The following is a 15,860-nucleotide window of genomic DNA, read 5'->3' on the forward strand; positions in this document are numbered from 1 at the left end:
TGCTATTCTTTATGCTGTTCCTGCTACCTGGACCTTTGTTTGTTAAGGCCTGCTCATTTTTCAATTCTTAACCCAAAAGCCTAATCCTCAGTGAGAGCTTTCATGAGCCATAGGCCATGTTAGTCGCCTTTATGTATGGGTGTTTACTCAATTTTGTACTTCTTTTTGCCTTCCCTGTGTAACTCATCACACTTAAAATTGCTTAGGATCTCATTTTCTTACTAGACTGTGTGCTTATGAAAGCAGGGCTGCTTTTTTTTTTTTTTAAGTTTTATTGAAGTATAGTTGATTTACAAAGTTGTGATAATTTCTACTATACAACACAGTGATTCAGTTATACACATACACACATCCATTATTTTTCAGATTCTTTTCCCACATAAATTATCACAGAATATTGGGTAGGGTTCTCTGTGCTACACAGGCAGGTCCCCATTGGCCAGTCATTCCATATACCTCTGTATGCATATGTCAGTCCCAAATCCCCAGTCCATCCCTCCCTCCCACCTGTCCCCTTGGGTAGCCATAAGTTTTTCAAAGTCTATGAGCCTGTTTCTTTTTGAAAATAGGGCTTTTATCTGTCTTGGTCATTTCTACATTCGCAGTACTTCGCAAAGAGCTTTACCAGACTCAATGCCATAGAATCAACACTAAATACTTATTGCATGATGATTTAGTTGCAAATCCAAAATGTATATTCTAGTCTTCTTAAAGACATCTAAAGGACTTTTCATGCTTGTTTTATTCACAAGCGTACTTCTTTAGACTTCCATGATTCACCTTCTTTAGAATTCTGTGATCTTAATAGTCAGTGGACTTATTTTTCATGTGTTTCTATTAAAAAGAGAAGAATTAGGCCAAATAAATCTACTTTTCTTTTTTTTTTTTATATCAGGTGGTAATTGAAACTCTGTCAGTGGGAGCAACCATGCTATTACCTCCGTTACGAGAACGTATGGAATTACTTCATTCTCTTTTACCCCAAGGACCTGATAGATGGGAAAGCTTATCTAAAGGACAGGTGAGCTTTTGCATAGTATCTAAGTAAACCAGTAATATTACAAAAAAAAACCAAAACTGATTTAATTGATTGCCATGTGTTCATGGAATGATACTTAACTTGATGAGTCTGATAAATCCTGGTATTTAATGTTTTCTCCTAGAAGAGTTTCTAGATTTCTAATAAAAGTGAAGCAAGTGATAATTTATTAGATGATTTGGGGCTAATTATTGAAATTATATCTGATGTTTCTAGTGTTGTTTACATTGTCAAACCAGAGATCTTTTAGTTTATTTGTAGTGTGCTGAGGTGAAATCAAAGGCTGCTGTTGTATAGTAGTGTGCTGCTGTTGGTTCTGTGCTCAGAACTTGGCTTGAAGTAGCTTATATAAAAAGTAAAGATGATTATGAAAAAGTAGTTGATGAAATAAGTGTGCTCATTCTTTTAATTTTTAATATCATGTACATTAAAATAAGTATATTTTGCTCATCCAAGTGGAACAATCAATTGTAGAGTTAAAGATTTGAGGGAAGAAGTACTTAATTGGCAATATGCTATCCATAGTTGCCTTCCAGTGAGTATTTTGCATTGGTTTAGATTTCAAGTGGTTTCTTAGAATCACTAATGAGTAAAATCTAAATCTAATATGTATTAAATTAACATTAGAATAAATAGTTTCATTGGTAATAATTCTGTAGAAGAATATATGTAGTTTATCTGTTGACATTTCCTACACTCCTCTTACTTTAGTGGTAAAATCATTATGTAGCATGTGCCATTTTAGCATTTCAAGTAGTAAAGGATAGAATAAAACACTGTAAGTTGCAAATTTCCCAAAAGGTATTAGTGGCATAACTTTTTAAAAAATTATATACTTTGTAAAAGATTGTTGTTTATCAGGATGTTAAGCAGATTAGTTATCATTGGTATGGCTTCTTTTTTCCGGCATCTTTTTTTTTTTTTTAACTAGTGGATTTTAAGCTAATTATTGTGTGTTCCTTTTTCATCAATGGAAATATTTTCCTTTAGAGAATGCAACTGGATATTATTCTGACAAGTTTGCAAGATCATACCCATGTAGCCTCCTTACTTGGCTATAGCTCACCTTCTGATGCTGCTGACCTCTCTTCTGTATGTACTGGCTATGGAAACCTGTCAGATCAACCTTATGGCACTCAGAGCTGCCATCCAGACACCCATCTGGCTGAAATTTTGATGAAGACTCTCCTAAGAAATTTAGGATTTTATACGGTAAGTTGCTCCTTTTTTTTTTTTTTGTGGTAAAAAAAAGAATAAACTTTTTTTTTTTTTGGAGTAGATAGGAATTGCTCCAAGTCAAGGTATTTTGACATTTAAACACTTAATGAAGTAAATAAAACTCTAGATTCCACTCCCCTAAGGGGGAAAATGTGTCAGATCATTGTGGGTGTCAAAGGACCTGTAATTGAGAATTAGTAAGATTATTATTTTTTTAAATTTTACCAAGTTTTTCTGTTGTTAGTGTATAGGAATAAATAGATAAAAATAATCAAAAACATTTCACAAGAGAGGAATAATGAGAAAGGGATTAACCTTGTCAGATATAATCTTAAAATTCAACAATGTGGTTGGTACTGACTAAAAATAGGCTAGTCAACAGAAGAAAAGACAGTGGACACTATAGCTTTCTCTGTATTAGGATGCCATTAATTCTTACTCTGTAATGTTTCTTAGATCCATATCTCTTTCTTTCCATTTCTATGGCTTCCAATCCATGCCATCACAACCTAAGGTTAACACCATTGTTGTAGTTGTTGTCGCTGTTGGTGGTCTCTTCTCAGCATCTTACTACTAGAATAACCTTGTATTAAATGACCTCATTTTATGAAATTAAAACTTCTTCAGACTCTTCATCATTTGGCTTACATGGCACCCTTGTTTTAGCTCATACATGGCATACCTATCTTGTGCTCTCTTTTTCTGTCCACCAATCTGTGACTTCTTTAAGACTTGACTAGGAGTCCTTGCTCAAATAACCTTTTGCAATTATGTAATTATAACTGCACACCTCTCAGCAATTTTTAAAGTCAAAGTGTACAGTGCAACTTAACTTTGAATTGTTTGTATATCATTTCATATTGTCTTCTACTCCTCTTTAGAGTTTGGTCTGCATATACTTTTTCTTCTGTATAAGTCTTAATGTTCTTTTCTGTCCAACTTGAAAGATTGTTGACTGAGTCTGAGTGGCAGTTGTTCCTGTAGAATTATTTTCTTTCAGATTTAAGAAAGTAAATTTGATTTGATATTTGGCTGCAAATTGGGAACAGTGTTATGGTATATCCATTTTTTATTGACTGAAATTTTTTTCCAAAGTTGTATTGAAGTAGTGCTGCCCTAGAGTAATACGTTTTTTATGCCATTAGGGCTGAGGTAGATGTGTATATTATATAGAAATAGAAATAAAGCACTGCTTTTGGGCTGAAAATCATAAAATGTTTCTTTCTGATGTAATTTAAACCAAATTTACCATGTTGCAAAATAATGGTGTTTGTCTTAGTCTGTTTGGGCTGCTATAATAGAATACCATAGAGTGGGTGGCTTATATACAACACAAATTTATTTCTCACAGTTATGGAGGCAGGAAGTTCAAAATCAAGCAGCTGACAGATTTGGTGGTGCCTGCTTCTTGGTTCATAGGCAGCCCTCTTCTTGCTGTGTCCTCACACAAGGGAGTTCTCTGGAGTCTCTTTTATAAGGTCACTAATTCCATTCATGAGGGCATGACTTAGTTACCTCCAGATACCACCATATTGAGAATTAGGTTCAACATAAGAATTTTGAAGGGACACAAACATGTAGTCCCTGGCAGTAGTCATTTGGCCACTTACGATGGTGCTTATATAGCAAGGGCCTTAAAAGTTTTGAGAAATTCTCTTGCACATTATAAACATTAAAGATCATACTTTATGCACAAATATGTTCACCATATCATTATTTATAAGAAATAGAAGTTGGAAACAACTGAATAACAACTGAACATAGGGGAATGGTTGCTTAATGAAATATCTCTTAAATTTTATGTACATATGGTTTATGAAAACAAAATATTTGTGAATCTAGGGTTCCCTTTGTGGCTCAGTGGGTTAAGAACCCAACTAGTAACCATGAGGATGTGCGTTCAATTCCTGGCCTTGCTAGGTGGGTTAAGGATCTGGCATTGCTGAAGGTGTGGCGTAGGTTGCAGGTGCAGCTTGGAAATGGTATTGCTGCGGCTGTGGTGTAGGCTGGCAGCTGCAGCTCCAATTTGACCCCTAGCCTGAAAACTTCCATATGCTACAGGTGCTGCTCTAAAAAAAAAGACAAAAATAATTTTGTGGCTCTGTTAGAAAAGAGAAGACTAAGAATATGCAGTATTACGAAAAAAATGAAAAAATGTCACAAAAAATTAGGAAAGAAATACACAAAAAATATTAGATAGGGTAGTTGGCTAAATGGTGATTTAAACTTTTTTTTGTTGTTGTCTTTTTGCCTTCTTGCTTTTTCTATGGCCACACCCGCAGCATATGGAAGTTCCCAGGCTAGGGATCTAATTGGAGCTGTAGCCGCCAGCGTATGCCAGAGCCACAGCAACACGGGATCTGAGCTGCGTCTGCAACCTACACCACAGCTCACAGCAATGCCAGATCCTCAACCCACTGAGCGAGGCCAGGGATCGAACCCGCAACCTCATGGTTCCTAGTCGGATTCTTTAACCACTGAGTCATGACGGGAACACCAAACTTTTTTTTAATACAAATTTCACTTTGTATATTTTCTAAAGTTTTTACACTATTTCTTCTTAAAAAATATTTTAAACTTGAAATAACTTTAAACTTACACAAGAATTAAAAAAATCATTCAAAGAACTCCATCTGTACCCTTCAGCCAAATTTGCTTTCTCTCCCCCTCCTTTCCTCCCTCTCTCCCTTCCTCTATCCATCTGTCATTTGAGAGTAAACTGCAGATGTCATGCTGGCTGATCTTAGGCACTTAAGCATGTATTTCTTAAGAAGGGCGTTCTCTTACATAACAACAAAACAATTGTTTGAATTCAGGAAATTTAACATTGATAAAGAACTATCATATAATATATAGTCCATACTTAAATTTCTACAGTTCTCCCAGTATCTTTTATGGCACCCTCCCCCTATCCACCCAAATCTAGGATCATACATGACATTTAGTTGTCATGTCTCTTTAGTCCACAGGTTGCTTTTATAATCAGAAACAAATTTAATTTCTAAGAATTGTGTTTTGGAAAGTAATAGCATTAAAATGTTGAAGTATGTTGACTTTGGGTATTATTGTTTTCCTTTTTCTTATTTTCTGCATTTTAAAAGTTTTTGTGATGAAACAGTATTACTTTTTTTTAATAGAAAGACATTGAAATTGTTTGATAAATCTAATCATTTTATAGCTAATAGCAGCATAGCAAAGATTTAAAGGTTAATAATGGGAGAAAGGAGACAGTGGCTTCTTAAATCAGAATCATTTATAGTAGGACATTAATTTTACTTTCAAACATTTCAAATGTAATCTTCATTTACGTATAATTTTAGGACCAAGCATTTGGGGAACTAGAAAAGAATAGTGATAAATTTCTACTTGGAACATCATCTTCAGAGAACAGTCAGCCTGCTCATCTTCATGAACTGCTGTGTTCACTGCAGAAACAGCTGCTGGCATTTTGCCATATCAATAACATTAGTGAGGTATGTGATTTTTTTTGCTCTCTATGGTCATTTCTCAGGGATCTGGAAACTCAGGTATTTGGGTAAACTATGATATTTTTATACTTTGAATCTTCCAAAGTGGTAATTTAGGAACGTTCTTCCTCAGAACTCAAGCAGCGTGGCATTGCTTCATAAACATCTTCAGCTCTTGTTGCCTCATGCTACAGATATTTATTCACGTTCAGCAAATTTGCTCAAAGAAAGTCCTTGGAATGGCAGTGTTGGAGAAAAATTAAGAGGTATGTATGGTAATCGGTTTCATATTTAATCAGTGGTTATAAAGCAAGAGTTCCTAACCTTTCCTAAGAGGGCCTGAAACTTCTGAGTGGAATAGGAATGACTTTGAATCTTTCATATTAAAGTTTCCTTTCATCTTGGTCTTGGGGTGATGGTAAAAGTAATTGAACTGATTAATCTTGAAAGAGCCTAATGAGCATGACAGAGGTCTAATTTAAAGGTATTGTGTTATATATACTCAAAAAATTAATATTAAATGACATAAAGTAAGATTTTCGTCTGCTATTTCTTTTCTTTAGCATTTGCCAGTGTTCCTCTTTCCTTCTTAAAATGCTTTTTCTTTTCTCTGTCTTCTTTGTAGTCACAAGCCTATATTTACACATACTTGTCTGATCACTCTTTTTCAGTAGGTTCCTATAAGCTCCTTTTTCTCGAATGATATGCCTTTTAATGTTTAGAATCCTCTGAATTTTGCTATCTACTCTCTTTTCTCCAAGAATGATCTTAACTGGTCCCATTGTCTTTAACCACCATGTATATTTTGAGTCCTATATGTGCATCTAGCTGAGAACTCCTTTTTCACATGAGAGCCTTTCTAGGTGTCTTCTAGGAGCTTTTCCTACTAGGTATCTTTTCTTGATTGCCCCAGAGATAACTAAAATTCAGTGTCTATCCAAAAGCCAACTTATTTCTGAATTTTCCCGCTGGAAAAAAGAAATAAACTGAGAAATTAAAGCCATTGCTTATTAGACACCTCCATTTTGTTGTTCCACAAGCATATAAAATTTAATGTGTTCAAACTGAACTCATCTCTGTATGGTCCTCCCTGCCCCCCAACATACAGTGAAATGTTGAAACAGAATTGGCTTAAAGCCAGTACAGATGATAAAAAGACAGATGCTTTGAGGTTAATTTAATTTGATTTAATTGGGGGGGGGGTGTCTTTTTGTCTTTTTAAGGGCTGCACCCATGGCATATGGAGGTTCTCAGTCTAGGAGTCCAATCAGAGCTGTAGCTGCCGGCCTGCAACACAGCCACAGCAACGCCAGATCCGAGCCGTATCTGCAACCTGCACCACAGCTCATGGCAACGCCGGATTCTTAACCCATTGAGCAAGGCCAGGGGTCAAACCCACATCCTCATGGATGCTTGTCAGGTTCATTAACCGCTGAGCCACAATGGGAATTCCTGATTTTAATTTTAAAACGAGTAAATTTGATTTGAAAAACAAAAGACTTCCCTCTCTAGAATATAAGCATCATGAAAGCAGAAATTTTTAGCTCTTTGTTCATGGCTATATCCCTTTTGCCTATACTAGTGTCTAGTATGTTGAAGGTCTTCAATAAATATTTCTTGAGTAAATCTGAAAATGAGAATAAATTTATGAGTGAGAAATTCATAATGCATTTTAAGGGAAACAGCTATAATCTTTTGAGTTTGTTGACCCAGGGGTATGTGTGCTTTCTCATAAAGTGTCTTTTGTAATCACTTTCTGTAAGTTAGTAAATACTACCATACTAGTTACCAGAGAGTTATATAATAATTCAGCGAAGAGTTATTGAAGTAGTGTACTCTAGTTCTAGGCAGAAATAGTATCTATTAATTTTTTTTAAAAGTTTGTTTGAAACAGTTGATCCATGTTAAATTTCTTACCCTTCATAGATGTGATATACGTCTCAGCTGCAGGCAGCATGCTCTGCCAGATTGTTAACTCCCTACTGTTACTCCCAGTGTCAGTGGCTCGACCTTTATTGAGTTATCTTCTTGACTTGTTGCCACCTCTTGACTGCCTTAATAGACTCTTGCCAGCTGCAGCTCTTTTAGAAGACCAAGAGTTACAGTGGCCTCTTCATGGTAAGTGAAGATAGTAAAGGAGCAAATAATGCTTTTTGTGAAGAGTTGTTCTTCTTGCATGCAGTAGGCAAATCATATCTGACACTTGGGTGTTTAATGTAATCAAAAGGTAAGTTTGTTTCTGTCTGAGAGCTTACAGTCTATAAAGTGGCAACTGAGATGGGAAAATTTAAGACTTGCTTATATTTAAGTGTCAAGAATAGAGTCTTTATCTGGGAGTTCCCTGGTGGCCTAGTGGTTAAGGATTTGGCATTGTCACTGCTGTGGCTCCAGTTCTGTCCCTGGACTGGGAAATTCTGTATGCTGTGGGCTTAGCCAAAAGAAAAAAAAAAAAAAGTCCTGGAGTTCCTTTCGTGGCTCAGCAGTTAACAGACCCAACTAGTATCCATGAAGACGTGAGTTCAATCCCTGGCCTTGCTCAGTGGGTTAAGGATCCTTTGTTGCTGTGGCTGTGGAATAGGCCATCGGCTTTGGCTCCAATTTGATCCCTAGCCTGGAAACCTCCATATGCCATGGGTGTGACTCTAAAGAGACAAAAAAAAAAAAAAAAAACCTGATCATCAGGTTTGAATAGTGTATTTCATTCATCCTAAGACATACTTTTTTTTTCAAATAATGAAATGCTTTTTTTCAAATTTTGACATGCTTTAATTGGGATACATAAAATGGATGACAGGAAAGCATTGTTTCATGATTCATTCAACAGCATAGTGGCACATTTTACAATCAGTGGATTGATTTGGTTAAGTTACTTCTTAAAAGACTTAGTTTTATATTTTGTGTTTTGGTTGGATATATAGGTAACTGAATATGAAAGATGCAAGTTGGAAACCTATTTTTCTGTGTTTTTCTTTTTAGGTTCTCTGTAGGAAATAGGCATAACACGTGAATTCACTCATAAAATGTTGATGATTTTATTCTATTGAATATAGCTTAAAATATCATGTCCAGAAAACCTGGATGTACTTTTCCATTGAAGTCTGTCTATCCTAAGGCTATCAAAGGAGTTTCATTATTGAAATCTTAAAAACCTTTCAAGTTTAAGTGAGGTCACATGCTTTATTGGAAAGAATTTTGTTCTAAGGCATTAAAAGGTTTAGATTTTAGGAGTTCCCGTCGTGGCGCAGTGGTTAACGAATCTGACTAGGAACCATGAGGTTGCGGGTTTGGTCCCTGCCCTTGCTCAGTGGGTTAACGGTCCGGCGTTGCCGTGAGCTGTGGTGTAGGTTGCAGACGCGGCTCAGATCCCGCGTTGCTGTGGCTCTGGCGTAGGCCGGAGGCTACAGCTCCGATTCGACCCCTAGCCTGGGAACCTCCATATGCCGCGGGAGCGGCCCAAGAAATAGCAACAACAACAACAACAGACAAAAAGACAAAAAAAAAAAGGTTTAGATTTTAGTATTGGCTCTTCTTGGAATTTGGCTGTATAGTCTTAGACAAGTCACTTATAACTTCTTAAAGCCCTGGTTTCTTCTGTAAAGACTGGGATTAGACAGAATACTTTGAGGGCCATTTTATAATCCTGTGGTTCTGTGACAGCTGAATTTAGATGACGTCAAGTGTTAAAATTACAGCTGTATCAGGATATTGATTAGGCTTTGTATGGAGTCATTCCAGGTTTAATCTTGCTTTTTTTTTTTTGTCTTTTTGCCATTTCTTGGGCCGCTCCCGTGGCATATGGAGGTTCCCAGGCTAGGGGTCCAATCGGAGCTGTAGCCACCGGCCTACGCCAGAGCCACAGCAACGCCAGATCTGAGCCACGCCTGCAACTTACACCACAGCTCACGGCAATGCCGGATCCCTAACCCACTGAGCAAGGCCAGGGATGGAACCCACAACCTCATGGTTCCTAGTCGGATTTGTTAACCACTGAGCCGTGACGGGAACTCCTAATCTTGCTTACTAAAGCATCTCAGAATTTACTAAGATTTACTCTATTTGTATTAGGTGAAATAGGTGTCATTTTATTTTGGATTTTTGTATCTGTGTTCATAACTGATTTTTTTCCACAGAATTTTCCTTTTCCATACTACTGTTGCAACATTTTTACTACCATAGTTATACTAAATTCATAGCAACAGTTTGGAATCTTCCATTTTTTTCTTTTCTCTGAAATAGTTTGTATAATCTAGGGGTTATCTTTTCTTGAAGGTTTAAAAGACTTTATAAAACTATCTGTGCCTGGTGTTTTTTTGTAGGCAGATTTTGGGTACTAATTTTCTTTTTGTTGGTGGTTATTGTTCTCTTCCAGCTTTTTGTTTCTTCTCAAATCCATTTTGGAAATTAATATTTTTTTCTTTTTAAAAAATTTTTATTTTATATTGGAGTATAGTTGATTTACAATGTATCAGTTTCAGATGTACAGCAAAGTGTCAGTTATACATATACATATATCCATTCTTTTTCAGATTATTTTCCCAAATAGGTTATTAGAAAATATTGAGTAGAGTTTCCTGTGCTGTACAATAGGTCCTTATTGGTTGTCTATTTTATATGTAGTAGTATATATATGTTAATCCCAAACTCCTAATTATCACTCCCTTACCCTTATCTCTTGAAAGTTAATGCTTTTTCAAAAAACGTCATTTTGTTGGTTTTCAAATTTATTGACACAAAGTTGTTCATAATATTCACTTATGGTTTTTAAAAATCTCCAATGTATCTACCGTTCTGTCTTCTTTTTTATTTCAATTTTTAATTTAATTTGGATTAATTTTATTTGTCCCTTTTATTAATGTTTTCTAATAATCAGGTTCTGGATATGTTAATCTTTTCTGTTTTTCTTTTATGATTTCATTTTATCTGTTCTTTCTGTCTAACTGTAGCTTTATTTTATTTTAAGTGAAGAACTTCTAAAAACAAATGTACAATAAGAATTCTGGGAGTTCCCATTCTGACTCAGTGGGTTAAGAAACTCATGTCGTCTCTGTCAGGATGTAGGTTAAATCCCTGGCCTTGCTCAGTGGGTTAAGGATCCCATGTCACCAAAAGCTTCAGTATAGGTTGCAGATGTGGCTCAAATCTGGTGTTTTTGTGGCTGTAGCATAGGTCTCATGTGTGGTTCCAATTCCACCCCTAGCCTGCGAACTTGCATATGCCACAGGTGCTGCCATCAAAAAAAAAAAAAAAAAAGAGCATGGGTCCAGATATTAGTACTGGACAATTCTGATTTCCGGCCTTAAAAGCATTAAACAGTACTATGTGTCATTTTACTTGATCAGTCTTATTTTGATTTTGGAAGGGTGAGTTACCTCAGTTAATGACTCTTATGGTAAAATTTGATCTATATAATGAAGAGTAGGAATAGAATCCATTGGGATAATTCTGCCATATAGTTTCAGTGTTTATCTTAAAATTGGTAACTTTACAAAGGAAATTTTTATTTGATAGCAGACTTATCTGAATGTATTTTAAATGAGTCTCGTAAAGAGAATATATACAGAAAATTTCATAATTTGTGTTTTCTTTATAAAATATTTTGCTTCAGTATCTTATTGCAGTGCAATAGAAATGAAAAACCTTGAGAATCTGGAATACCTGATAAATTGCTAATGATTTTGTCTTCAGGAGGGCCAGAACTGATCGATCCTGCTGGCGTACCATTACCTCAGCCAGCCCAGTCCTGGGTGTGGCTTGTGGATCTGGAAAGAACAATTGCTCTTCTTATTGGGCGATGTCTTGGTGGCATGCTTCAGGGTTCTCCTGTGTCTCCAGAGGAACAGGACACTGCATATTGGATGAAAACACCACTTTTTAGTGATGGTGTAGAAATGGACATCCCGCAATTAGGTAATGTGCTTCTCTGAAACATTTTGAATACATGCTTATGCTTGTACCTTCTCCTTCTTCATTTATTCTGGGTTTGCTGAATTAGAGAACTGATAGAATGCAAATGCAGCATTTGCAGGGTAGGGGATCCAAGACTGTAAGTTGAGGCCCTCGGGAAAATAGTTAAATCCTACAGCATTGAATAGTGAAAACAGCCCCCAAACTGGGGAAATGCGGGTCTGGTCCTACTCTGTTGTAACTTATCACTCATTCTGAGCAAGTCATCTAACTCATAAAAACGGGAAAATGCTTGATTATTTGTGTTCTGGGCCTTAGAGGTTGTAAAACTGCTTCACGGTATGTAAAGCTCTGGAAGGTTACTTACCATAACTTACTAGGGCCCAGGTCATAAACACCTCTCAGATGTGAATGGTAGTGCCTTCACCGCCCAGTCTGTCCTGCTTTTATTGCTGATGATACCTTGGTGATTCCCCATTTTTTTCCTCCCTACTTAACTTGCCTTTGAGTTTCCTCTCTTGCCTCATCTCTCATTTGTCTACTTTGCTGGTAGGCTAGCTCTCAATTGGTCTAAAGATGCAGATTTCTCCAGTTCCTGAACAGATGGTCAGTCGTTTTATCTAGAATTGGTCCTTTATTCTCTTTGGGTCTCTAATTTCAGTTGCTAAAATAATGAGTTAGATAGCCTATATGGCCTTATTAGATTTTAAATGTATAATTTTTCTTTTTCTTTTTTTGTATTTTTAGGGCCACATTTGCAGCATATGGAAATTCCCAGGCCAGGGGTCAAATTGGAGCTGTAACTGCTGGCCTATACCACAGCCACAGCAAAGCCAGATCTGAGCTATGTCTGTGACCTATACCATAGCTTGTGGCAATGCTGGATCCTTTAACCCACTGAGCAAGGCCAGGAATCAAACCTGCATCCTCATGGGTACTAGTCGGGTTCTTAACCCGCTTAGTCACAATAGGAACTCTCTAATTTTTCTGATAAGAGGAGACTCAACATCCAAGAAGGAAAGTATAAGAGAAAACTCAGTCTGAGAGAATCTCAAGAGGGAAAACAAAAAGGAGAAACCAAGGCAAAATTCACGGAAGTATTCTCTTTTGAGGTTGGAGGGTTGGAGAGTGAGAATGAGAGCTGTTGAAGATTTTTCTCCTTTTCCAAATAGGAGTGTATGTTCATTGTTTCATTTATGAACTGGAAAGTGATTCTGGTTGTGGCTGATGAATGCTAGACTGGTGCTTAGGAACATTTGTATCCAAAAAAGTAGAATCGTGATTTTTTTCAAGGGGTATTTAACATCATAAATATGATTCCAGTGCTATCAGTATTTAACTCTGTGATAGTCCCAAATGTCCTCCTGAGGACAAAAGTATCTTTGTCACTGCCTTCGTCGTATTTCTGTTGTGTCTCTTTAGTTAACTGGCCTTTGTTATGAATAAAATCAATTTCAGCTCTGCTGTTGCTTTTTAGTTTTTAAATTGTAAAGTCATGAAACTATTAAAATGTTACATTTTATATTTGAGTGCTTGAATATATTAGGAAAAGGATATTATCTTCGTAAAATTGTAAAAACACGATAATTCAGATATACTATGGGTTAAATTGACTCTGGGTATTAGCCCGAGAAACTATCATTTAGAGAATTGTTGTGTTTTTTAAATGGAAAATGAATTCTTTTTTTTTTTTTTTTTTTTGCTTTTTAGGGTTGCACATGTAGCATATGGGAGTTCCTGCACCAGGGGTCCAATTGGAGCTGCAGCTGCTGGCCTACACCACAGCCACAGCAATGTGGGATCTGAACTTTGTCTGTGACTTACACCACAGCTTATGGCAACACTGGATCCTTAACCTACTGAGCAGCCCAGGGTCCGAACCTGCATCCTCATGGTTACTAGTCAGGTTCGTTACTGCTAAGCCACAATAGGAACTCCAGGAAAATGAATTCTGAATGCCAAATGTCCCATTGAAAAATTAGGAACCACCTGAACAAATGTAAATATCAATTGAGAAATTGTTCATGTAAGTATCGCTCTCTGAGCTCTCTTGAATCATACTTAAGTGATTATTTTCCCCTAACTCTAGAAAAAAGAAAAAAAAATCTTGTCTAGTCTCTTTCCCAATGGTCCCATGTTTCTCAACAAGGCTGTCATTCCATTTTGAAGAAGAGCGTTCTTTGTTATACAGGACTGTGCTGCACATGTAGGACATTCAAGTTCTCTGGCCTCTTCCTCCCAAAATGCCAGAACTCCTCCCTGGAGTCACACATCCTTCTGGAGGGGATGAAAGGGGTGATACTCCACCTAATTGAGAAACATTAAAGAACTTTACCTTTGTAGCATATACTTAAAATGATTTGAAGTGTATCATTTCATATATGTTATGTAAATATGGTAAGATTTTATTTATAGCACCAGAATTTTTGAGGCTTGAAATGGATAACTTGTGTAATTTTTTTTTTTTTTTAGACAAATGTATGAGTTGCTTATTAGAAGTAGCTCTTTCAGGAAATGAAGAACAGAAGCCTTTTGATTACAAATTGCGGCCTGAAATTGCTGTCTATGTAGACTTGGCGTTGGGTTGTTCAAAAGAGCCTGCTCGAAGCCTTTGGATCAGCATGCAGGATTATGCTGTTAGTAAAGGTAAGATGAAGCAGATAAAGGAGGTAAATATGTAGATACCTTGTGTTACCAGCTAATATACACATATGTAAATAGAAAATCACAGGGGTCACCCTATTACTTATTTATAGAAAAAGGAATTTTACAAATAACACTTTAAAAAGTTTTCATTTTCCTGTTTGTGGAAAATACCCTGTGTATTTTTCATATGTACATGTATTCCACTAGAAGAAAATGCACCTTGGGAAAATTGTGATTTATATGAAAAATAAATTCAGAGGTATCGTTTCACCGTTGAAGTATTCCATGTAATGTAAATGGATCTAGTACGAGTCTGTTTAATGAATCTCTTCCATTTGCCAGCCCTAGAGTAAGGACTGAAAGGATATGTATGTAGAAGTCTGGTCATTTTCCTCCTCTGTAAAATGGTCACTCATTTTACAGTGCTGATGAATAAAGTTTTAAATAAGGTTTACTGTTTTTTTTTTGTCTTTTTGTCTTTTAGGGCTGCACCCATGGCACATGAAGTTCCTAGGCTAGGGGTCCAATCGGAGCTGTAGCTGCCGGCTACGCCACAGCCATGCCAGATCCGAGCCGTGTCTGCGACCTATACCACAGCTCTCGGCAACACTGGATCCTTAACCTACTGAGCGAGGCCAGGGATCGAATCTGCATCCTCATGGATGCTAGTCAGGTTCATTAACTGCTGAGCCACGACAGGAACTCCCAAGGTTTAATATTAAGTACAGTAGTAAAGTGCTATGCAAGTATGTGATGGTATTTCAGTTTCTATATATTATATGATTAATAAAACCAACTTTATGTACAAGTTTTCAAAGGATATACCTGATTTTTTTTCTCTCTTTTTTAGCTCCTATGTTTTTCTCTTTTATTCATGGCTTGGATTGTTCAGAATCAATATCCCTAGTTATCTTTCTCCACATTTTTCTTTCTTATCTTTTTGTTGTTGTTGTTGTTGTTGTTGCTATTTCTTGGGCCGCTCCCTCGGCATATGGAGGTTCCCAGGCTAGGGGTCGAATCGGAGCTGTAGCCACCGGCCTACGCCAGAGCCACAGCAACGCGGGATCTGAGCCGCGTCTGCAACCTACACCACAGCTCACAGCAACGCCGGATCGTTAACCCACTGAGCAAGGGCAGGGACCAAACCCGCAACCTCATGGTTCCTAGTCGGATTCGTTAACCACTGCGCCACGATGGGAACTCCCTCTTTCTTATCTTTTAATCACTGCTGCCCTGTTTCTTCCTTCTGTGATAGAAATGGTAAAATAAGTTCATTTTTACCTTTCATTTTGTATATCATTCAGATTTTTAAAAATAAATCTTATTGGAGTGTAGGTGATTTACAGTGTTGTGTTAGTTTCAGATATATAGCTCATTCTGATCTTTAAAACACCAGTGAGATAATGCTTTTGAAAGTTTAATCTCATACAACTTGTCATTTATTTATTTCTTCATTCTATTGTGTTGACTCTCACCAGAGGTAGAAAAATAGGATAATGGAGGAGAAAAGAAAAGTTTATTTTTTAACTTATACTTTCTGATATTCTCACATTTACATAATTTTCTTGGAATATGCAGTTTGGTTT

At 36.7% G+C, this 15,860-nt stretch overlaps 1 protein-coding gene across 10 annotated transcripts in view; it reads left to right on the plus strand.

The window, feature by feature from the left end:
- HERC1 (HECT and RLD domain containing E3 ubiquitin protein ligase family member 1) overlaps positions 1-15,860 on the plus strand; it is a 206,552-nt gene that overhangs the window by 79,547 nt on the left and 111,145 nt on the right. For all 10 annotated transcript variants that reach the window (XM_047765943.1, XM_047765980.1, XM_047765969.1 and 7 more), the window contains 7 exons: positions 896-1,021; positions 2,030-2,251; positions 5,578-5,730; positions 5,858-5,990; positions 7,651-7,842; positions 11,410-11,631; positions 14,101-14,274. In XM_047765943.1, coding sequence (XP_047621899.1) covers positions 896-1,021; positions 2,030-2,251; positions 5,578-5,730; positions 5,858-5,990; positions 7,651-7,842; positions 11,410-11,631; positions 14,101-14,274 — 1,222 coding nt within the window. The remainder of the gene's footprint in view (positions 1-895; positions 1,022-2,029; positions 2,252-5,577; positions 5,731-5,857; positions 5,991-7,650; positions 7,843-11,409; positions 11,632-14,100; positions 14,275-15,860) is intronic.

Source organism: Phacochoerus africanus, chromosome 2 (genome assembly GCF_016906955.1).
Source record: "Phacochoerus africanus isolate WHEZ1 chromosome 2, ROS_Pafr_v1, whole genome shotgun sequence".
Lineage (NCBI taxonomy): Eukaryota > Metazoa > Chordata > Mammalia > Artiodactyla > Suidae > Phacochoerus > Phacochoerus africanus.